The sequence below is a fragment of the Hyla sarda genome, chromosome 8 (genome assembly GCF_029499605.1).
Source record: "Hyla sarda isolate aHylSar1 chromosome 8, aHylSar1.hap1, whole genome shotgun sequence".
NCBI classification, from domain to species: Eukaryota; Metazoa; Chordata; class Amphibia; order Anura; family Hylidae; genus Hyla; species Hyla sarda.
Window position 1 is genome coordinate 56858599 of NC_079196.1, and position 24544 is coordinate 56883142.

A 24544-nucleotide genomic window follows, 5' to 3' on the forward strand; every position below is an offset into this window, starting at 1 on the left:
TTAAAGGCTGGCACCTACAGCTCGCTTCACTTTTGCGGAGATGTAAATTTGTGGCACACAAAAATGGCCTCTAAATGCTCATTTCATACTTGTTATTCCTGCGGAGACAGCCATTATAAAGCGTAAGGGAAACATTTTCTGCTTATTGAAATAATTACAATAGGTTTGAAAGGCAAGGACCCTGGCAGCTTGGCTTCAGTATCAGACCAGAGGAATTGTAAAATAACACACAGAACAAGAATAGGGAAAAACCGAGGCACAAATAGACCTCTGATTGATACATTAATGGGGATAGTCAACCTCAAACTGATCTGTCGGTGTTTTTGCCTTTCAGTCATTAATATGCCAGCATTTCAAGATAAAAAAGTGAAAAAAAAAACGAAAAACTGTAACTGCGAATGTATTTTGATTTAAAGATTGCCGTAGAGTTTGTCAAAAAAGAAAAAAAAAAAAGTTCTTGTAATGCAAAGCTGGAAGTGTCAATGGAAATACCCCCAACCTATAGAGGTCACTGTCATTCTAACTGGGGAGGAGGGGTCCAACGTTGACATATCTGCAGATCCTCACTCTTGCGATTGGTGGAGGTCCCAGTGGTCAGACCTCCCCCCCTACGATCCGCTAGTCATGTGCTGAAGCCACCAAGATGAAGTGCTAGGAAGCAGCAGTTCTCAGATACCTGGACTGTCTAATGTTCTCAGATACCTGGACTGTCTAATGTTCTCAGATACCTGGACTGCCAATGTTGAAAAAACAATAACTGGTTGCAATGTTTCCAAATTGTTTAAGAAACAGGCTCTATGGATATCATGGAGGTTTCAAATGCTAGTAACTCCTATGGAAGTGAGAACGTAGAAACATTTGGCAAGGGCACCTCCCACTTGAATCGGCAATGTCCATGCACTTAAATAGCTGTTGTGTAGTGCTACATTCCACTAGCAGGCACCACAGGGGAAATGAATGGTCAGTGCTTTCTCCAACTTTTTGCTTGGGGGGTAGCAAGAAACAGAGGCACTGCCCAGATGATCAGAGCACCACCTTCTTGAAGCTGCTTCAACCAAAAGTCATCAGGGCTGTCTCTGGGAGGTTCTCCCCACTACACTAGCCATGATTGATCGATCTCTCCCGGTGTTGGTAAAGCAAAGCCGGAAGAAGCTACCAGGTACTGCTCCAATGCCTCATGGCTCAGGCAACATAAGTGACCACAGGTTCCTTTTAACAACCTGTGAATCTTGCTATGAAAGCAACATTCTGGTCTTTTGAAAATAAAATTACTGGTCCAAAACAATGTGTCAAACATGGAATATATAATACTTAACAGAATGTGGGCTGATAAAAGGTAATTGGATAATTTGCAGAGTGTTGGTTAAATCAGATGGTCACAAGCTGTTTAAAAGACAGAAATTCAATCTAATTTGGATCCTGGTTCACACAGAGGAAAAATCAACAACGTATGCTATTCTAAGAAAATCAGCATAAAAGAACATGTCAACAATTTTTATGCTGTGTGAACCCAGCCATAGATATTTATGGTCAATGTGTTTTTTGGGGGGGGTGTGGCTAATTTTTTTTTTTTTAAAAAGTGGTCTAGAAAATGCTTGGATTAAACTATGAGGGCTTAGTAAATTATTTCTTGCGCTTAGTGCCTTAATGCAGTGTTACTTCAGGGTCCTGGATTCTAATGAAGTGCAGCATCTAAAAATGTACTTTCCTATTAAATTTTACCTAGTTTGTGACTGATTGTGAAACCAGTGGCAACAGTCTCTGAACAGCGCTTCAGGATACGTTGGAGCTGCACAATAGAAGCGTTAGGAAATCGTAACGTGGGAATGGAAAGAAAATAAATCACCAACCAGCCAAACATTAAGTGCTCACGTGCTGGTGCATGCCATGCCCCAATTCAGTGGCCAATGACAATTTTTTGGGGAAAACCAGCAAAACTGTGTGGCCTATGGCACGATTCCCTCCACATGTTACAGCCACAATGTGTGAGTGCAACCAACAGATGAAACACCAAATTAGACTTTATGGGGGAGATTTATCAAAACCTGTGTAGAGCAAAAGTTGCTGAGTTGCCCATAGCAACCAATCAGATCGCTTCTTTCATTTTTAACAAGGCCTCTGAAAAATGAAAGAAGCCATCTGATTGGTTGCTATGGGCAACTGGTCATCTTTTCCTCTGGACAGTTTTTGATAAATCTCCCCCTATAAGTCTTTATAAGTAAAGCAAACTCTTGGTTAAAAATCTATGTTATAAAACTTGGACAGTTTTAGTTTGCTCCTAGAGCCATGGATGCAGAGATCTTCCAACCACAAAAGGGACTTGGCAATAGAAAATTCCGTGAGGAACGTTAGGCATGACTGTCTTGCAGAGTAAGCATGAATCGCTGATCACCAGAGACGGGAGTACTTCTGTATCAGGTGGTGTATTGTTTGGAAGGAAATCAGCAAGTGTGGTTGAGGCTAATGATGGCCAAAGAGGATTGGTCTTATCCACTGGTATGTTCAGTGCTTGTGGTATCAGGGAGGCCGGCGCAATAGGAGGAACTGCTTGTAGATTCTGTTTACTATTAGCTATTAATAATGGGTTTTGTAGTGCAGTCCCTTCCTTTTTGCGAGAGAGCCAAAGAAGACAATGGAACAAATAGAAGAACAGGAGCATTGTCGCACTCACCGGTCCAATATGAAACTTCTTTCATGAAGATGTTCAGCGGGTAGACATGTCATATGTGGGGGCACCTCTGGGGATGGTATCCATTTCATGTGCTGTGCACACTTAGTCTGCCAACACTTCCATATATTCCACATGTCTACCCGCTAAACATCTTTAATAAAGAAGTTTCATATTGGAACGGTGAGTGCGACAGTGCTTCTGTTCTTCTATTTGTTCCATACAGCATTACTTCACATGCTTGTCAGCACAGCAGAAGGCCCACAGAGGTGTTCTGCATAGACATCCTCGCTGGATACGTATACAGAGCAGTGATCCTTTTTGAAGTGCCAGCCATCCATGCGACTGTGTGTCCAAAGGAGACAATAACTTGAGTCTTCTTTGTCTCTCTCGCAAAAAAGGAAGTGATAGAGCTCTGCTTCCATGGCTCTAGGAGCAAACTATAACTGTCCACATTTTATAAAAATTTAGTTTGTGACTGGTCTACTAGTTCCTCTTTCTTTACCTCCATTCCTGGAAAAAGAACTAGGTATTCGTCCCAATGATGATCTTCATCGCCATGTGTTTTGATGCTCCCACAGCTTTTCCCGTTTTGTTAAATTACTCACCAGATAGACCAAAACAGAAGAGAGCTTCCTGAGTTTTATACTAACTCCAAGAAACGCTGGAGATGCCATGGGCACATTTGAGCGTATACGGTGGGCTTGCCCTATTATCGAACCCTTTTGGAAGGATGCGGAGAACACTATAAACTTGGTGTATGTGGGAGCTCCATTTCTCTCTCTGGGTCTTCTTGCTCTAGGTCTTCCGACCTTGTCACTGAAAGCCTTGTCTTCTTGACAAGTGTGATATATGCACTATTAGGCTATGTTCACAATAAGAAACGTCTGCATGGATAATTGTGCTGACATTCTGCAGACTGGGCACTGGCGCTAGGACCACACAGGAATGCGCAGTCTCAAAATGTTATGCATTCCGCGCGGGGTCTGCAGAAAGAATGAACAGATTCATTCTTTCTGCAGACATGGAATTCGGAATTTCCGTGTCAGATACATCTGGCGCGGAAATCTGCCGTGTGCACAGCGCAGCAGAATCCCATTGAATACAATGGGATTCTGCTGCTAGAGAATCTCCGTGCATAATTTCACAAGGAAATCCAAGGTGTCAACATAGCCTCATACTTATCATACTAATTTCGGCCATTACTATATTGGTCGGTTTGGGGATTTTTCTGTATACGCTCCCCATTTGATTAACATTGTATACACTGGTGTTTGAGTCAGCCACCATCTTTGTTTCTATATCCATGATATCTCCATTTTGCGGAGAGATTTTTAGTGATTTTAAACGCAAGTTTTTGCATGTGTTTTTAATAACATTTTATTTTGCTTCATATAAACACTTTTTACTCTTTGTTTAATTTATAAGATATATAGAGTAAAATAGAGACTTAGATGACACTCTGCCCTTTAAAGTGGTACTCCGCTGTAGAACTTTTTTTCTTTTAAACATCAAGCTGCCAGCATAAAAAACAAAAACCCAGAGCACTCCTTTAAAGATCAAATTTATTTGGATCTCTGTTTAAAATACATGAAGGGACCAATTTCCAAACGTCGTTTACATTATATTAGAGCATAAAGCCATAACAGTGGCTCTAGTGGACCTCTGCTTATCCATATTTTACAGCCATCATTTCCAAGTTTCCTGGCAGCAGGTCCACTTAGCTGAGGTTTCTTAAGCCGGATATGTGGTGATCAGCTGACTGACCGGTTCAAGTCTTAATAAGACAAAACCTTTAAGTTCTGCTTGCAAAATTGTTATACAAATGTAGTGACTTGAGTCTAAAAGCTCTTTTTGTACTAGGCCACCTACTACAAAAGTCACACCAATTAAATAGCATGATTTTGGCATTACTTCTCCAGCACGGCAAACAAGAAGCACAGACAGATGCTTAGAAACAAGACAATTTTGCCCATTAGAGCGATCTGTGAGGAGCAGACAGCGCCAGTCAGGTGAAGGGCCAGAGCTTGTTTGAAATGCCTACAAGAGTTGCCTGGAGATTGCTGCCAGCTGTTGCCCTCTCTTTAAATCCATGTTGTGCCTTTCTCAATAGGATCACCAGACATCTATAATGCATGAAGGAGAACAGAAATCCAATAAATGATCTTGCCCTTTAAGAAGATTGGAAGCCAGTTCCTGTCTGATGTTTTTGAACTTTTTCCAAGACCAAGCTACCACGTAGCGATGCCTCACACATCTTTTTCATCATTGGAAACCTCTGATTTCTGAGTCTTGTAGACATCACATTGGGTTTCATCAAGAGGGACTCTCCTCTGGCTTCTCATGCTGTCGGGTTGTGACCTTCACCATAACCAGGTGTATTTTTAGACCTACCCTAGTGTTTTCTTAACTTCTCTTTATGTGCTGTTATGTGTTATCAAAAAGAACCATTCAGGAGAGGTGTGAGGTTTTAGATGGTCAGAAAGAAAGATCATATTCAAATGTCAAATGAGTGTGAACAAAGGCTTTACATGGCATGTCCGTAAAATTATTACCTAGCAGTTACTTAAAAAAAATAAAAAAATGCCTACAGAAATACTTGTCAATCCCAACTTTATGTGTTCTCAGACTGGGCATTATGGGGGAGATTTATCAAAGCCTGTGCAGAGAAAGTTGTCAGGTTGCCCATAGCGACCAATCAGATCACTTCTTTCACTTTACAGAGGCCTTGTTACAAATGAAAGCAGCGATCTGATTGGTTGCTATGGGCAACTTATCCTCTGCACAGGTTTTGATAAATCTCCCCCAAAGTGCAGGAGACCAGGGGTTAATACCTAACCTTGTGGGTGGCTCAGTTGTTAGCAAGATTGTAATGCAGCACTAGAGTCCTGGGATCAAATCCCAAGGAGTTTGTATGTTCTCCTTATGTTTGCATGGGTTTTATGTTTTATTCCCCATTCCAAAAAAGCATAGGTTCATTTGGAATTTTGAAAAAATAAAATAAATAAATGGATTGGGTGGCTACACACTAATAAGATATATGTTAAGTTTAGACTGGGGTGCCACGTTGTACTAGAACCAAGAGTGCCAAAAAATAATTTAAAACCAAAAGAATAGGAATCAGACCTCAAGGTGAAAACCAAAGAATAGGAATCAGACCTCAAGGTGAAAACCAAAGAATAGGAATCAGACCTCAAGGTGAAAACCAAAGAATAGGAATCAGACCTCAAGGTGGCCTTGAGGTCTGATTCCTATTCTTTGTTTTTAAATCATTTGGAATTTTGATTGTGAGCCCCATTGAGGACAAGGACCAATGTGAGTGATGAATCTCTATACAGCACCGCAGAATAAGGTGGTGCTATATAAAGGAATTCATTATTATTGCAATGGAGAGAAGAGAGACTACATAGCACAATTCTATCTATTTACTGCTAAGGTAAACCTGCAAAAAAATCTCCAGTCATTTAAGCCATGCGCCGGGACTGCTGAAGCCCCACCCACCCAGGGACTAGTCCCACCTCTTTGTGGGACAAAAGGCAACTTTGTTCAGTGATGTTTGCTAGTCTCAACTGGTATAAACCAGAGTTTTTGCCTTGGGGTCTCAACCAACCATAATCTGGCCACATCTACATTCACATAGTTCCCCGACTTTACACAACATGCGCCGGAAGATTTCCCCCAGCTCTCGCGTCCTGATGCCGCTCTGCTTGTCCCCCCTCGCTTCCTGTTTTTGGACTCCTCATATAGACACACACACAGGCAATAGCTGAAGTTTTTATAGGTACCATTTTTGTTTTGATCTGACTTTTTGATCGCTATTTATTAATTTTTTTATGGTATAAAAAGTGACCAAAAATACGCTATTTTGGACTTTGGAATTTTTTTGCGCGTACGCCACTGACCATGCGTTTTAATTAACTATATATTTTTTATAGTTCGGACATTTACGCACGCAGCAATACCACATGTTTATTTTTATTTACACAGTTTTTTTTTTTATTGGGAAAAGGGAGGTGATTCAAACTTTTATTAGGGAAGGGGTTAATTGATCTTTATTAATTTTTTTTTCACTTTTGTTTTGCAATGTTAAAGCCCCCATAGGGGGCTATAACATGCAGTACATTGATTCAATTCGCTGATTGCATTGCAATCGCAGGGATCAGTGTTATCGGCGGTTGATTGCTTAAGCCTGGATTTCAGGCTTGGAGCAATCAATCAACGATTGGACGCTCAGGAGGCAGGTAAGGCACCCTCCTGTTGCGTTCTAGCTGATCGAGACATCGCGATTTTACCACGCTGGTCCCGATCAGCCTGACTTTGATCGCCACGTCTAAAGAGTTAATGCTGGACATCAGCCCGATCGGTGATGTCCGGCATTAGCCACAGGTCCTGGTATGATGCACGCTCACCTTCTGAGCACGCATCATACATCGGGAGCCGCATATGGACATTTATAAACGTCCATATGTGTTAAGGGGTTAAGAGTGTGCTTCATAACTGTGATACTTCAACACAGATCCAATATTTTAGGCTTTACCTGATCCATCTGCAGTGACTGAGCTCGCGTTGATCCCGGAGAGGCCGAATAATGGACATTCTCTGTCTGTGTTCACGTGACCCCACTTGTGACATTTAATACATCTCACATTACGGACCTGTAAAGATTAACATAATAATATATCAGGAACAACAAAACACAAAAAACACTGAATGCTCCCAGACATACTAAAGGCTATGGCCCTGATTTACTATTGTAAACCAGACCTGTTATGTAGGTTGTGCGCCAGATTCTAGCACACTGCGCCAGAATAAAAAAATAAAAAAAATAAAAAATAAAATAAAGAAGACCAACTCTCCATTTTACGGAGAAAACCTGAAAAAGGGGCGTGGTCTTTGGGAAAAGGGGGCGTGCCCCTGACTTTGACAAAACCCAACATATTTACTAAGGTTTCCACAGAAAATGTGATTGATCTGAGCTGAGGAAAACCCGACAGATCAGAGCATGTGTAAAAATAGCAAAGTGTAGGGAAACATTTGTAAATCCCTTGAAAAAAAAAAAATAATTGTAGGGAATTAAAACCCACAAAGAAAACTACACAACACTCTTAGTAAAGCAGGGCCAATATGTATTAAATTGTATAGAACAGAATAGGGAAAACACGTTACTCACTCTGCTGTGGAGAATCCTTTAAAAATGTATTAAACTTTTAAAAAAGACATGCAGGGGTTTTACAGCCATTTCTTTTGGGATTTCTTTTCTTTCACAACCACAGTGCTCTCTGCTGACATCTGCTGTCCATTTTAGGAACTGTACAGAGCAGCATGTCTGCTATGGGAATTTTCTCCTTCTCTGGACAGTTCCTGACATGGACAGAGGTGTCAGCAGAGAGCAATGTGGTCGTGACAAAAGAAATCCTAAAATAAAAGAATTTCCTCTGTAGTATACAGCCGCTAATAAATACTGGAAGGATTAAGATTTTTTTTAATAGAAGTCATTTACAAATCTGTTTAACTTTCTAGCAACAGTTGATTTAAAAAAAAAAAAAAAAAAAAAAAAAAAGCTTTGCACGCCTCCTTGCTAGTCCTGACCTCCCTGCCCCTTCATGACTGGGAGGTAGGGGTAAGCGAGGAGGTGTGCCAGGAGGTGGCACTTGAGAAGCTCTGCTGCACCTCTGACTCTAGGCTGAGAAATAAAAAGGACATTTTATGTTTGGCACCCACCAAGAAAGGTACAGTTTGTTTTTATACCCTAAATCAGTGTTTCCCAACCAGGGTGCCTCCAGGTGTTGGAAAACTACAACTCTCAGCATGCCTGGACAGCCGAAGGCAGATTTTTGATTACTGATTTTGTACAAAAAGTTTTATATTTTTTTTAAGCGGTACAAAAATATAAAAGTATCTAGCCATGGGTATCATTTTAATCGTATTGACCCACAGAATAAAGAACACATGTAATTTTTACTGTAAATGATACAGTGTGAAAAAGAACCCCTCCAAAATGTGCAAAATTTTGGTTTTCATTTAAATCTCCTCCCTGAAAAAATTTTTTTGGGGGGGGGGGGGGGGGGGGGGGGGTTGCCGTACATTTTATGGTAAAATGAGAGGTTTCATTACAAAGTACAATTGGTCACGCAAAAAACAAGCCCTTATATGGGTCTGTAGATGGAAATAGAAAAAAAGAGTTATGGATTTTAGAAGGCGAGGAGGAAAAAAGGAAAACGCAGAAATAAAATTGGCTTGGTCCTTAAAGGGGGTACTCTGCCCCTAGACATCTTATCCCCTATCCAAAGGATAGGAGATAACATGTCAGATCGACGGGGCCCAGCTGCTGGGGACCCCCAGGATCCCCGCTGCGGCACTGTGCTCTCATTATTGCACAGAGCGAGTTCGTTCTGAGCATAATGACGGGCAATACAGGGACCGGAGCATCGTTACGTCACGGCTCCGCCCCTCGTGATATCACGGTCCGCCCCCTCAATACAAGTCTATGGGAGGGCACGGCACGCCCCCGCCATAGACTTGCATTAAGGGGGCAGGCTGTGATGTCACAAGGGGCGGAGCTACGAAGTCACGCTGCTCCCCTGTATCACCCGTCGTTACGCACAGAGCGAACTTGCTCTGTGCTGTAATGATAGCACAGTGCCGCAGCGGGACCCCGGCGATCTGACATATTATCCCCTATCCTTTGGATAGGGGATAAGATGTCTAGGGGCGGAGTACCCCTTTAAGGTGAAAATGGGCTTGGTCCTTAAGGGGTTAAAACAAAAAACATCACACAAAAAAAATAATAATAATTAGTATTTTGAATATTATAATTAATTATTTAAGAAACAGCGAATATTCTAATGACACATACACTATAAGCAGGTACTTATTGCATTAAATTCCTGCATAGCCAAAGCCAGAGGGGGGAAAAGGCAAATACCTGAATACCAAAAGGTTGATCTCGGATGTTCATGTCATCTTTGGCATACCTGAAAGTGAAAACACAAACGGTCAACATTTTGTAGATGTTGCAAAAGTTGAAATTGTGTCAACTGAGAGCTGGTTCGGATGTTCACTTTTTTTTATGCTGTTCCTGAAGTCAAAACCAGGAATGAATTTCAAATGAACTAAAGTCTCATTCTTCACTTTATACATGTCCTCCATGTATGATCCATTCCTGGCCTTCATTTTTAAAAACTGCATCACAAAGCCTGAAAAAGTGACAGCACGCCGTACAGCCATTCAGAAAACGATACTGTCCAGGAAATTTACTGCAAAAGGTAAGTATAGCTCTTGGATTATTCCTGCTTAATTGTGTGCGCTACACTGCTTGTGCTGGGCACAGAACCCACTATATGCAAAATAATATTAATAAAAACAACCAATAATAATGAAAACAACTACCGTATTTTTCGCCGTATAGGACCCACTTTTTCTTCCCCAAAACTGGGGGGGGGGGGGGGAGTTGGTGCGTCTTATACGGCGAATAACTGCGGCCATCAACGGCCGGGACCCGTGGCTAATACAGGACATCACCGATCGCGGTGATGCCTTGTATTAACCCTTCAGACGCGGCGATCAAAGCTGACTGCTGAAGCGAAAATAACACTAACCCGGCTGCTCAGTCGGGCTGTTGGGGACCGCCGCTGTGAAATTGCGGCGTCCCGAACAGCTTACAGGACACCGGGAGGGACCTTACCTGCCTCCTCGGTGTCTGCTCCGTGCCGGGATCCCCTGCGCTCTCCTTTGACGTCATCACGTCGTCGCACACGCCGTCACGTCATCCAATAGGAGTGGCGTGCGTAGCGACGTGATGGCGGCGATGCAGAGCGAGGATCCCGGGGAAGAAGATGTCCGGAGTGTCGTGGACACCACGGGGACGCGGCGACAGCGATGCAGCGACATCCAGGGCAGCGGTGACGGGTCCGGAGCGGCGGGGACAGGTGAGTACTACCTCCTATCCAGTGGTCTTCAACCTGCGGACCTCCAGATGTTGCAAAACTACAACTCCCAGCATGCCCGGACAGCCGTTGGCTGTCCGGGCATGCTGGGAGTTGTAGTTTTGCAACATATAGAGGTCCGCAGGTTAAGGACCACTGTTGGGTGCAGAATCTTTATTTTTCCTAGATTTTGCACCTTTTAAAATAGGGTGCGTCTTATATGCCGGTGCGTCCTATAGGGCGAAAAATACGGTAATAAATAAAAAATATATGAGACGTATAGAAATGGTACGAGAAGCTAAACTGTGCTCTGCTTGCAGGTTCTGAGTGTATGTGCTTCGGCTTCCTGTGATTTACAAATGCCATCTTTTTCACAAAAGGACATTATTACAGCCATTTATGTAGAAAGGTTATCGAGCTGCATATGACTTGCATTACATGCTGGGAAAACGTCAAGGTTACTATGACATTCCTTACTTTTCTCGAGGAGCCATCTTCTGCCACTCAAATTTGTAGTCAGTCTCCCCCTCATTCTAGAAGGAAAAGAAAGGGAGAAAAATTTTGGCAAATTGATTTCTTTCTGGCCTTAAAAAGGGGTTATCCAGGAAAATAATAATATTATAATTATAATTTATTTATATATATATATATATATATATATATATATATATATATATATATATATATATATCTATCTATCTATATCTATATATATCTATCTATCTATCTATCTATCTATCTATTTATATATCTATCCGTCCATCTATCTATCTATAACCTGGCTCCAGAAAGTTAAACAGATTTGTAAATTCCTTATCCTTAAAAATCTTAATCCTTTCAGTACTTATGAGCTGTTGAAGTTGAGTTGTTCTTTGATGACACGTGTCTCGGGAACCGCCCAGTTTAGAAGCAAATCCCCATAGCAAACCTCATCTACTCTGTGCAGTTCCCGAGACAAGCAGAGGTGTCAGCAGAGAGCACTGTTGCCAAACAGAAAACAACAACTCAACTTCAGCAGCTGATAATTATTGAAAGGATTAAGATTTTTTAATGGAAGTAATTTAATAATCTGTTTAACTTTCTGGAGCCAGTTGATATATAAAAAGGTTTTCCTTGAATACCCCTTTAACATTAGCGCATGAGACAAGGGCTATTTTGTTTTATAAATTAACCAAAGAATGACAATTTCAGAGCCATGAAACTACATTAAAGGGGTACTCCGGAGCTTAAACATCTTATCCCCTATTCAAATAACACACCGCCGGCCCTGGAGGTCGCCGGTAATCAGTCCCCGAGCGAACACGCTCTGGGCACTGATTACAAACGGCGTGCCGCGTGCATGATCCCAGGGGTCCCCAGCGGCGGGACTCCCACGATCAGGCATCTTATCCCCTATCCTTTGGATAGGGGATAAGATGTTTAAGCACCGGAGTACCCCTTTAAAGGGGTACTCCGCTGCTCAGCGTTTGAAACAAACTGTTGGCGCTGGGAGCTCATGATGTCATAGCCCCGCCTCCCTCATGAAGTCACGTCCCACCCCCTCAATGCAAGTCTATGAGAGGGGGCGTGACAGCCATAACACCCCCTCCCATAGACTTGCATTGAGGGGGCGGGGCGTGACGTCACGGCTCACAGCGCCATCAGGGTGATCATGGTCAGGGATTTCAGCACCAGACACGACTGTATAACAGGTAGTTTTTCTGATGGGTATAGTAATATAAAAACCAAACAACAACACATATACATACACACACCCTGTGGCATTTGTTGCAGAACTACAACTTACAGCATGCCCTAACAGCCTGCAGAGTTGGAGTTTAGGTACTGCTGGAGGCCACTGCTCTGGGGCAGGACATTTTACTTTTATAAATAGACTGTACCTGCGCTGATGTTCTCTTTTGAAAATCAAAGATTCTGATTATACACTATGCAGTTGCACAATATAGATAATGCTAAACGTTACTCTAAGGAAGTAATAGACATACAAAAATGGAAGTGCATTGGATTGACTGAGTCCTCTTACAATACAGGTTACAGGATCTTTTACATGAACACTGCAGGCTTTGCCATGCTTAGGATCAGAATGTATACACAGATATGTGTTCTATTTCGCTTTAGAAAAAAATAAATAAAAAAAAGTTTAAAAAATTGTACGGTTTCCTTCTTTATCTTACAACATTAATCTTTAAAAAAGCCACAGACCGTAATACAACAGTGACATCAAGAGGTGGCAGGTGGGAAAAATTATAAAAAATGTATGCTCCTCTATACCAGCGTTTCCCAACCAGTGTGCCTCCAGCTGCTGCAAAACTACAACTCCCAGCATGCCCGGACAGCCGTTGGCTGTCCGGGCATGCTGGGAGTTGTAGTTTTGCAACAGCTGGAGGCCCACTGGTTTGGAGACACTGCTCTATACAAGGATACAGCAATCAGATTATACCAATCATAGACCACAATTTATTACACGCACTTATAGGCTTTGGACGCCTTTGCACAGATTTTGTTTACTGTTCATTTATTTCAATGTAATAAAATAAAAAAAAAAATAATAAAAAAACTACTTTCTAAATATAAACAAACAAAAACAAACAACATTTGTTTGCTGTAGAGTTTGTGCAACCGCTGTACATATCTGGCTGCGCTGCCGCTTTTGTCATGGACCCGACAGAACACTACCCCTGGCTGTGTCAGCTCTCAATGTTAGGCTATGTTCACATGGTGGACAGACAGCAGAGCGCTGGCAGAACATATCGGTGTTAGGACCGCTCGGACCGCCTCATAGGCGTCAATGCATTTCCGAGCAGAATGAATAAAAACACTGATCACAGGTTCAATGTTTTTGCAGACGTCGGATTTCCGTGGCAGATGTTGCCGTCACAGAAATTCTGTTAAATCCCATAAAAAATCAATTGGACTCTGCTGCTGCTGAATATTCATGCAGAATTCAGCACAGACAGGAGGGGAGAAGGTCTTACATAGCAGATAGAGTGGACAGAAAGGACATTGCTTGCAGGATGTATAGTATTAAAGTGTAGAAATGGTAGAAAGCAGATATTACAGTCTGCAATCAGAAATACCCACAGATTGGAGGACATTATTAGTTGAAGAGCAGTTTTCACAGATGGAACAAGTGTGAGTCTTTTCACATGGTGTAGCTGTGAGCACAATTGTAAGTGTTGCAGTAGAACAAATTTCCAGCTGTGATTTGCAGTGATAACTTCTTTAAAGGGGTTCTCCGGTGCTTACACATCTTTTCCCGTATCCAAAGGATAGGGGATAAGATGCCTGATCGCGGGAGTCCCGCAGCTGGGGACCCCCATGATCTTGCACACACCCAGTTTATAATCAGTCCCCGGAGCGTGTTCGCGTGATTACCGGCGACCACAGGGCCAACGGCGTGTGACGTCACGCCCCACCCCTCAATGCAAGCCTATGGGAGGTGGAGTGACAGCTATCACGCCCCCTCCCATAGGCTTGCATTGAGGGGCGGGGCGTGGTGTCACACGGGGGTGGAGTGTTGACGTCACACGCCGCCGGCCCGGTGGTCGCCGGTAATCAGACCTGGAGCGAACACGCTCCGGGGACTGATTATAAACGGGGTGCTGTGTGCATGATCACGGGGGCCCCCAGCGGCGGGACTCCCGCAATGAGGCATCTTATCCCCTGCACCTTTTACATTTGTGCAGGTCCACACCATCATTTTGCTGGCTATGTGCACCTCCTTGATAAATTTGGCTCAAGTAACACCCCCCCCCCCCCACCAAAAAAAAAAAAACATGTTTTTAACTCAAGGTATACAAACCTACATAAACATTTATTGTGTCCAGAACGTCAAACCCACAATTAAATTTGTATTGTATCTTGGAATTAATATACTATGTCTTATTTAATGTGTGTAGGAGAACACAAACAGGACATGATAGTATTTACCTCTTTAATTTCTTGATTGACGAGTCAGAGGAGGAAAGAAAAAAAAAAATATTTTACAGAAAGAAGTTAGTGGTATTCCTAACAAATGTCCTACGACAGTAAGAGTTAACACACACATGTATAAGTCTATGTATCCCATCTCCTGCAAAGACACAGATTGAGCCTGGACGTGAGGCACGCTGCCATATGCTTCTCCAGGCTAAATCTAAAGCTCTAGACCCTGACCAACCAAAAATATAATAAAATATAATAAAACATATTAAAACATATAATATAATAAAATATCAAATATAATAATATATAATATAATAATAATGTATAATATAATATAAATATATATATTTTTTTCCGTCTTTTTGGTAAATGACAACCATAAGGCAACCAAAACAGTAGGCTTGCACTTCAGAAATTGTGTACATCTGTCTGTGCAGCTTCATTCCACTCCATTATTTTCTAAGGCAAAACTGCAACAGCTGGAGGCACCCTGGTTGGGAAATCCTGTTCTATGGAGACATGATATTACAGCTAAGTGCTATACAAAAACTGCACTGCATCTGTAGCCATCTTTACCTTTCTGCAAATTTGGCTGCAGACTGCAATTCAAATGACATCTATCATAAAGAACTCCTGTCAGCATGGGCATCCACTGGGGTGGGGGCAAGGGGTTGAAAAAAAAAAAAAAAAAATGCTCCTTAAAGGGGTAATCCGCTGCTCCTGTTTGGAACAAACTGTTCTGAACGCTGGAGACGGCGCCGGGAGCTCGTGACGTCATAGCCCCGTCCCCTCATGACGTCACGCCCCACCCCCTCAATGCAAGTTTACAGGAAGCTGTCACGCCCCCTCCCATAGACTTGCGCTGAGAGGGCGTAGCCGTGAAATCATGAGGGGGCGGGGCTATGATGTCACATTCTCCCAGCGCCGGCTCCAGCATTTTGTTCCAAATACTTTAGAACAGTTTGTTCCAAATGCTGAGCATCGGAGTACCCCTTTAACCTATTGATGACACAGACAGGGAGCCCGGATCTGTCAGCAGCTCTTGCTCCCTGTGTAGTCTCCTAGAACATGATGCAGGAATTGCTTCATATTACATGGTTCTGCTGGGAGCAGAGATAACTACTACCAGTTCCCTGAGGGAATGTTTTAGGTGCTGCACACTGTCCTCACGTTACACCCTGCCTCCTGCACTCAGTACAGTGAAGATAAGCGGTCTGCTCCCATTCATCTGTGACAGGTAGGAGAACGTCCATCTGTCTTCTCTTTCATATCTCATAGCTATCTGATATTTATCTCTCCCATGTCTATATCTGTCTGTCTATCTCACATATCAATCTAACTCATATCTATCTCTCTATCTACCCATCTAATCTCTATCTATTTAACTCTATCTATGCACTGTCTATGGGAGCACAAACATATACCCAAGTATGGCTATAATGCACTGAGTGCGTGCTAACATGCAAAACGAGAGATGAAGACCCGCTCTGGGGGGCTTAGCCGTCCGAAATTAATCCCCCTCCTGCATATAGTGGATTCTAATAGTACCCTATTACAGTTATGCCCTTCCTCCCCGTTGCAAAAAATTTCTGAGGATGCCATGTCAGAGTATGGTGAAATAATTTTTTCACCTATTACAGGGCAACTATGCTGCACTAGCATTCAAGCATTTGGAACAAAATTTTCTGGAGCGGGCTGCGGGGCGTTCTAAATGAACGGGGGTGCTGCACAGAGATCGCGGGGGTCCCAGTGGTGGGACCCCCGTGATGAGACATCTTATCCCCTGTCCTTTGGATAGGGGATAAGATCTCTAGGGGTGGAGTATCCCTTTAATGGCGACTTTACAATGTTTTACATCAGCAAATGTAAATTTAATAGAAAGTGCAAAATTAGGAATGAAGTCAAAACAAGAGACCGCATCCAATAATTTTTGAGATTATTCTCATGCTCACTTAAAAGGGGTACTCCGGTAGAAAACAGTTTTTTTTTAATCAACTGGTGCCAGAAAGTTAAAACAGATTTGTAAATTACTTCTATTAAAAAATCTTTACCCTTCCATTACTTTTTAGCAGTTGTATGCTACAGAGGAAATGCTTTTCTTTTTGAATTTTTTTTTCTGTCTGGAATCAGGAACTGTCCAGAGCAGGAGAAAATTCCCATAGCAAACCTATGCTGCTCTGGACAGTTCCTGACACGGACAGAGGTGTCAGCAGAGAGCACTGTGGACAAGACAAAAAGAAATTCAAAAAGAACAGAATTTCCTCTGTAGCATACAGCTGCAAATAAGTACTGAAAGGATTAAGATTTTTAAATAGAAGTAATTTACAAGTCTGTTGAACTTTCTGGCACCAGTTGATTTAAAAAAAAAGTTCTTTAAATTCTCCTCCAGCCTGTGGCCACTATTCACAGTGTATCCACCTAATCACTTTGTATAATATTCTACACAAGAAAAACAAGAATGTAACAGTGACAAGAAAAATGATGGGTGACCTACCTTTCTCAGCCCCCGGTGGTGCTTCATACATAAAAGTTAGTCCATTTTTCACTTTTTCGTCACCCAGCAGTAATCTGTTAATGTGAACAGAAAAGAAACAGAAGGAAAGTCAGGTTATAGGAACTCATATACAATAGTACGCTGCAATCTCTCTCTAGGGTTCTATCCCGCTGCTGTCAGCAACCCTATAAATTGGTCTTGTAAGGGGTCTGTAATTTGCTTTATTGCACCTAAAACAGTGATCTCCAAACTATGGACCTCCAGATGTTGCAAAACTTCAACTCCTAGCATGCTGTGAGTAGTAGTTTTGCAACATCTGGAGGTCCACAGTTTGAAGACCACTGATCTATAGCATTGTATAATTACCGTATTTTTCGCCGTATAAGACGCACTTTTTCTTCCCCAAAACGGGGGGAATACACAGCTATCGCGGCGGTCCCTGCGGCCATCAACCGATCGCGGTGATGCCCTGTATTAACCCTTCAGACGCAGCGATCAAAGCTGACCACCGCATCTGAAGGGAAAGTGAGACTAACCCGGCTGCTCAGGCTACTCGGGCTGTTCAGGACCGCCGCAGTGAAATCGCAGCATCCCGAACAGCTTACAGGACACCGGGAGGGACCCTACCTGCCTCATCGGTGTCTGCTCCGTGCCGGGATCCCCTGCATGGCGGCGCTCTCCTTCAACGTCATCACATCGTCACGTACGCCGTCCCATCATCCAATAGGAGCGGCGTGCGTAGAGACGTGATGACGGCGACGGAGAGAGAGGATCCCGGGGAAGACGACGTCCGGAGCGGCGGGGACGCGGCAACAGCGATAGAGCGACATCCAGGGCAGCGGTGACGGGTCCGGAGTGGCGGGACACGTGAGTATTACCTCCTATCCAGTGGTCTTCAACCTGTGGGCCTCCAGATGTTGCAAAACTACAACTCCCAGCATGCCCGGACAGCCAACGGCTGTCCGGGCATGCTGGGAGTTGTAGTTTTGCAACATCTGGAGGTCCGCAGGTTGAAGATCACTGTTGGGTGCAGAATCTTTTTTTCTAGATTTTGCACCTTTAAAATTGGGTGCGTCTTATATGCCGGTGCGTCCTATAGGGCAAAAAATACGGTAAGTCTATGTTCACATCTGTGATGGTAACTCCGTTCAGGACATCCGTAGCAGTATCCATTCGTATAACTAAACAGAGAAAACATGGCAAGCTGTATTTTGTATGAGTTTATTGAACCAGATGGAAACTCAATAGACTCCATTAAAGTCAATAGGGTCGGATGGGCCACGTTGGTGTCAGTCATTCAGTGGACCTTCTGGATGAGTTTTCTGAAGCGGCGAGCGTGGCGTAAATGCAAATGAGCTTTGAGCTTTTTGTTTATTTTTTTTAAACATAAATCACAAACTCCCCCATAGAGCAAAAAGCTGCCCCAATAGAGGTGTGACAGAGACAAAATGATTTTATTTCATGATGGTGCATTTTTTTTTTTTTTTTTTTTATTATTTATTTGAAAAGTAACCTAAAACCTGTGGTATAACTGCATGTCAATCCCTGCTCATCTGCCCCTTGATAGCGCTGTGACCACTACGTGTGTCTACACCCATAATGTTCAGTTTTTTTTAAACCCATTTTTCCCCCCCATTAGAAATCTGTCAGTTCTCCTTACATGTCTATTTTGGCTCCAGGTTGTGTCATTTTTCTGTTACTGAGGAATAAAATAGGTGTTATAAGTTTTGGGGGGGGGGGGGGGGGGGGGCTTTAACCTCTGACACTGTCCAATCGGGGATGAAATGTTGCTCCAGGATTGGATAATGCATTTACCGTATATACTCGAGTATAAGCCGACCCGAGTATAAGCCGAGACCCCTAATTTCAACCCAAAATCCCAGGAAAAGTTATTGACTCGAGTATAAGCCTAGGGTGGGAAATACCTCATCCCCCCCTGTCATCATCCAGACCCGTCATTAACATCCTCATCATCCCCTTGTCATCATCCCACACATCCCCCCTTCATCATCCCCTTGTCATCATCCCACACATCCCCTTATCCCACACATCCCCCCTTCATCATCCCCTTGTCATCATCCCACACATCCCCCCTTCATCATCCCCTTGTCATCATCCCACACATCCCCTTATCATCCCACACATCCCCCCTTCATCATCCCCTTGTAATCATCCCACACCCCCCCCTTCATCATCCCCACCCCCCTTCATCATCCCCACACCCCCCCCCCCCTTCATCATCCTCTTCTCATCATTCGCCCTCAGTGGTCTTCAACCTGCGGACCTCCAGAGGTTTCAAAACTACAACTCCCAGCAAGCCCGGGCAGCCATCGGCTGTCCGGGCTTGCTGGGAGTTGTAGTTTTGAAACCTCCGGAGGTCCGCAGGTTGAAGACCACTGCGGCCTTCAACCTGCGGACCTCCAGAGGTTTCAAAACTACAACTCCCAGCAAGCCCGGGCAGCCATCGGCTGTCCGGGCTTGCTGGGAGTTGTAGTTTTGAAACCTCCGGAGGTCCGCAGGTTGAAGACCACTGCGGCCTTCAACATGCGGACCTCCAGAGGTTTCAAAACTACAACTCCCAGCAAGCCCGGGCAGCCATCGGCTGTCCGGGCTTGCTGGGAGTTGTAGTTTTGAAACCTCCGGAGGTCCGCATGTTGAAGACCACTGCGGCCTTCAACATCATCCAGCCCCCTCTCACCCCCTTTAGTTCTGAGTACTCACCTCCGCTCGGCGCTGGTCCGGTCCTGCAGGGCTGTCCGGTGAGGAGGTGGTCCGGTGAGGAGGTGGTCCGGGCTGCTATCTTCACCGGGGGCGCCTCTTCTCCGCGCTTCCGGCCCGGAATAGAGCCGTTGCCTTAACAACGACGTATCTGCGTCGTTGTCAAGGCAACGTGACTATTCTGAGGCCGGGCCCGAAGCGCTTAGAAGAGGCCTCCCCGGTGAAGATAGCAGCCCGGACCACCTCCTCACCGGACCACCTCCTCACCGGACAGCCCTGCAGGACCGGACCAGCGCCGAGCGGAGGTGAGTACTCAGAACTAAAGGGGGTGAGAGGGGGCTGGATGATGTTGAAGGCCGCAGTGGTCTTCAACCTGCGGACCTCCGGAGGTTTCAAAACTACAACTCCCAGCAAGCCCGGACAGCCGATGGCTGCCCGGGCTTGCTGGGAGTTGTAGTTTTGAAACCTCTGGAGGTCCGCAGGTTGAAGACCACTGCGGGTGGGGGAGTTCACTCGAGTATAAGCCGAGGGGGGTGTTTTCAGCACGAAAAATCGTGCTGAAAAACTCGGCCTATACTCGAGTATATACGGTACTTACTTTAAAAACCGCAATGAATTGAATAGAAATCTAGACATAAAACTATTAAGGATTTATTATGGATCTATTGGTAATGTACAGTGATGGCCGTAAATGTTGGAACCCCCGAAATTTTTCAAGAAAATGAAATATTTCTCACAGAAAAGGATTGCAGTAACATTTTGTTATACACATCTTTATTCCCTTTGTGTGTATTGGAACTAAACCAAAAAAGGGAGGAAAAAAAATGCAAATTGGACATAATGTCACCCCAAACTCCAAAAATGGGCTGGACAAAATTATTGGCACCCTTTCAAAATTGTGGATAAATAAGATTGTTTCAAGCATGTGATGCTCCTTTAAACTCACCTGGGGCAAGTAACAGGTGTGGGCAACATAAAAATCTCACCTGAAAGCAGACAAAAAGGAGAGAAGTTCACTTAGTCTTTGCATTGTGTGTCTGTGTGTGCCACACTAAGCATGGACAACAGAAAAAGGAGAAGAGAACTGTCTGAGGACTTGAGAACCAAAATTGTGGAAAAATATATCAACAATCTCAAGGTTACAAGTCCATCTCCAGAGATCTAGATTTGCCTTTGTCCACAGTGCACAACATAATCAAGAAGTTTGCAACCCATGACACTGTAGCTAATCTACCTGGGTGTGGATTTAAGAGAAAAATTGATGAAAGGTGTCAATGCAGGATAGTCCGGATGGTGGATAAGCAGCCCCAAACAAGTTCCAAAGATATTCAAGCTGTCCTGCAGGCTCAGGGAGCATCAGTGTCAGCGCGAACTATCCGTCAACATTTAAGTGAAATGAAACGCTATGGCAGGAGACCCAGGAGGACCCCACTGCTGACACAGACATAAAAAAGCAAGACTACATTTTGCCAAAATGAACTTTTTGGTAAAGCACACCATTCTACTGTTTACCGAAAACAGAATGAGGCCTGCAAAGAAACGAACACAGCACCTACAGTGAAATATGGTGGATGTTCAATGATGTTTTGCTGCCTCTGGCACTGGGTGCCTTGAATGTGTAATACAATACAGGAATTTAGGGGCACTACTGTGGGAGATGTGAACAATGACATTGGCTAACCCTCCACACTGATGTTAAAATTGAGACATTAGCCAGTATATCCTTATATGAAGGACACACCAGAGCCCGCACACCAACGCCAAGGTTTCTCAAATGGTGCGGAACCTAACACTAAACCTACCTGTGCGTGATAAAGCAAAACCAGGGGCCAGTAGGCAATAAAAGCAGCATTAGGTCCGACTCACAGCCTGCTCCCAGTTACCTCCAGTGTGGCTGGGCACACATACAATGTGAGGCAGACTATAAGCCCCACCCAAGTTGGCTGCCTAGAATAGCAATAAAGGCACATTAAAAGTGGAGTTTTTGCATCTCAAAGTATAAAAATTAGACAACAAAAAAGAGCAACTGGCAGGCAGGAGGTGATCAACCCCAAATGCAGTTCAGCATATATACCGGGGGAGCAGAGCCTGTCCTTGTGGTCTGTTATTAAGGGCGATCCCCAGCATTAAAATGCATACAATGGAGGATGCCTGCAGCAGACTACAAGTGCCACAATGGCATCCTACACAAGATTGACAGTGTGGATGTGAAACAATTAGAATAATACAATACAGGAATTTAGGTGCACTACTGTGTGAGATGTGAACAATTACTTTTTTGTTGCGTTGAATGTGTGCACGGCATCATGAAATCTGAAGATTACTAATGGATTTTGGGTCGCACTATATAGCCCAGTGTCAGAAAACTGGGTTTGCGTCTTGGGTCTTCCAGCAGGACAGTGACCCCAAACATACCTCAAAAAGCACCCAGAAATGGATGGCAACAAAGCGCTGGAGAGTTCTGAAGTGGCAGCAATGAGTCCAGATCTAAATCCCATTGAACACCGGTGGAGAGATCTTAAAATTGCTATTGGGAAAAACCACCCTTCCAATAAGAGAGACCTGGAGCAGTTTGCAAAGGGTGGTCCAACATTCCGGCTGAGAGGTGTAAGAAGCTTATTGATGATTATAGGAAGTGACTGATTTCAGATATTTTTTTCCAACCGGTGTACAACCAAATATTAAGTTAAGGGTGCCAATAATTTTGTCCAGCCCATTTTTGGAGTTTGGTGTGACATTATGTCCAATTTGCTTTTTTCCTCCCTTTTTTGGTTTAGTTCCAATACACACAAAGGGAATAAACAAGTGTATAGCAAAACAAGTGTTACTGCAATCCTATTCTATGAGAAATACTTCAATTTCTTGAAAAATTTCAGGCCAACATTTACAGCCATGACTGTATGTTGCAGTTGTTAAAGGAATATTTCAACCTTATAAAGTGATAGCATATTGCTAGTATATGCCATCACTTTGTGATTGGTGAGAGTAGGACTTCTGGGTCCCTCACTGAATGAAGAAGCCACAGTATCAATTCAGCAGTCCTGCTCTTCTGGCCCCCGATTGTGTAGAGACCTGCAGACACTTCCATTCATTAAGAGGTGCTGTGCAGTGTGCACAAAGGGTGGCCTGGGTGCTGCGGTCCCGCCATTAACAGTGGTGTTCCCTTTACTAAATAATGGCACATCCTAGCTATATTCATCACATTGTAAGAACACCCCTTTAAGATTATAAAAACTCCAAAAGTACTAAAAGAACCATCAGCAGCCTCTGTATACACCTGTATGTTCTGACACATTTACACCTGCATTTATCACATGCAGCCTTTAACTAGTCCAACATACTGTACTAACTTAACCACTTTAAAGAGACATCCCCACTAAAGACACTCCTCCTCTATCCGCAGGTCCCCAGGTTTGTGTGAGTGAGTGTATGGTTTTGTGTCTGTGTTGTTGGGCCCTGTTATTGCTGGGGGCTACACGGGATGGGACTATTCCTGAGAGACATTGTCAGAGTGTTATGGGACTTTATTTCTGCAGTTTGCTATACTGTCTTTGTTTTCCTGTGTACCCATTCACATGTTCACTTGTTCCTTGTTTTTTTAATTTTCTGGTCGTTCCTATGGGGCTCCTAGTTGTGTATTTTTTTTTATTTTTATTTTTTATGAAAATTGCATAAATAAAATTAAATAAAAAAAACAAAAAAAAAAATAAAAAACAAAGAAAACAAACTGCCAACGCTGGTTAACAACACTGGTAAGTGTCCATGAGCACATTTATATTTATTTATTTAATTTTTTTATTGTGTCCCAGAGAGACATGACGAGCTATACCTTAAGGCAGTGTTTCCCAACCAAGGTGCCTCCAGCTGTTGTAAAACTACAACCCCCAGCATGCCGCTGGCTGTCCTGGAGGCACCCTAGTTGGGAAACACTGCCTTAGGGCCAAAGAGCACCTCTCCTCTGACATCTCTATAGATTGCTTCAAATGGGTATAGCAGAACAAATCTAATTCTCAATTGTGCATGTATCTAAATAGCTAGACCTGCCACTAGAAGCAGAGAGTGAACGCTCTGTCTCTAGCTTTTGTAATACACGTGCAGAGAGTCTGACAGTTTGAGAATTAGACACCGCACGTGTGCAGCAATACCCAATGCAATAGCACTTGAGCATTAAAGGGGTTCTCCACCATAAGGTGATTTTAGTACGTACCTGGCAGACAGTAATGGACATGCTTAGGAAGGATCTGCGCTTGTCTTGGGGCTAAATGGCTATGTTGTGAGATTACCATAACACTGTGGCTAGCTTTTTGTGAACTGGTATTTCCTGTTTGACTTTTCTTTTTTACTACAAATCCCAGAATTCCATCCCCCCCCCCCCCCAACCATTGAAACAAAAAGACCTGTGGTTTTCAACCAGGGTGCCTACAGCTGTTGGATTAGTTGCAGATTGATCTCTCTCCCACCAAGCGATCCCTCCACCCATTGAAGCAGACAGGCTCCCTGTCATCAGCTGACCAGTGAGTCAGGTCTTGGCCACATTGCAAGCTGGGAAAAATCTGAGACAACAGTCATTTTGTATGCTGTTAAAAATAAATATTGGGGTGAAAATCACAGAAGAATTGTGAGAAAACCGTCACACAGGTACAGACACTATATTATGAACTCCACTAAACTTTACAGCCCCTGTAGCATAGTCAAAAAAAAAAAAATTCCTGGAATACCCCTTTAACCTCAGGAACAGTGGAAGAAGAAAGTGCCCCAACTTTAATGAATATGTACAAAGATCCTTATGGGCTCCTCTCATGATCAAGTGTAAAT

General features: G+C 43.5%; 1 protein-coding gene across 1 annotated transcript in view; it reads right to left on the reverse strand.

Annotated features, from left to right (window-relative positions):
- CIR1 (corepressor interacting with RBPJ, CIR1) overlaps positions 1–24544 on the reverse strand; it is a 45735-nt gene that overhangs the window by 11363 nt on the left and 9828 nt on the right. The window contains exons 3-7 of the mRNA XM_056535640.1: positions 17012–17085; positions 14524–14534; positions 11071–11126; positions 9594–9642; positions 7206–7323 (exon numbers count right to left, since the gene is read on the reverse strand). Of these exons, the coding sequence (XP_056391615.1) occupies positions 7206–7323; positions 9594–9642; positions 11071–11126; positions 14524–14534; positions 17012–17085 (308 nt within the window). The remainder of the gene's footprint in view (positions 1–7205; positions 7324–9593; positions 9643–11070; positions 11127–14523; positions 14535–17011; positions 17086–24544) is intronic.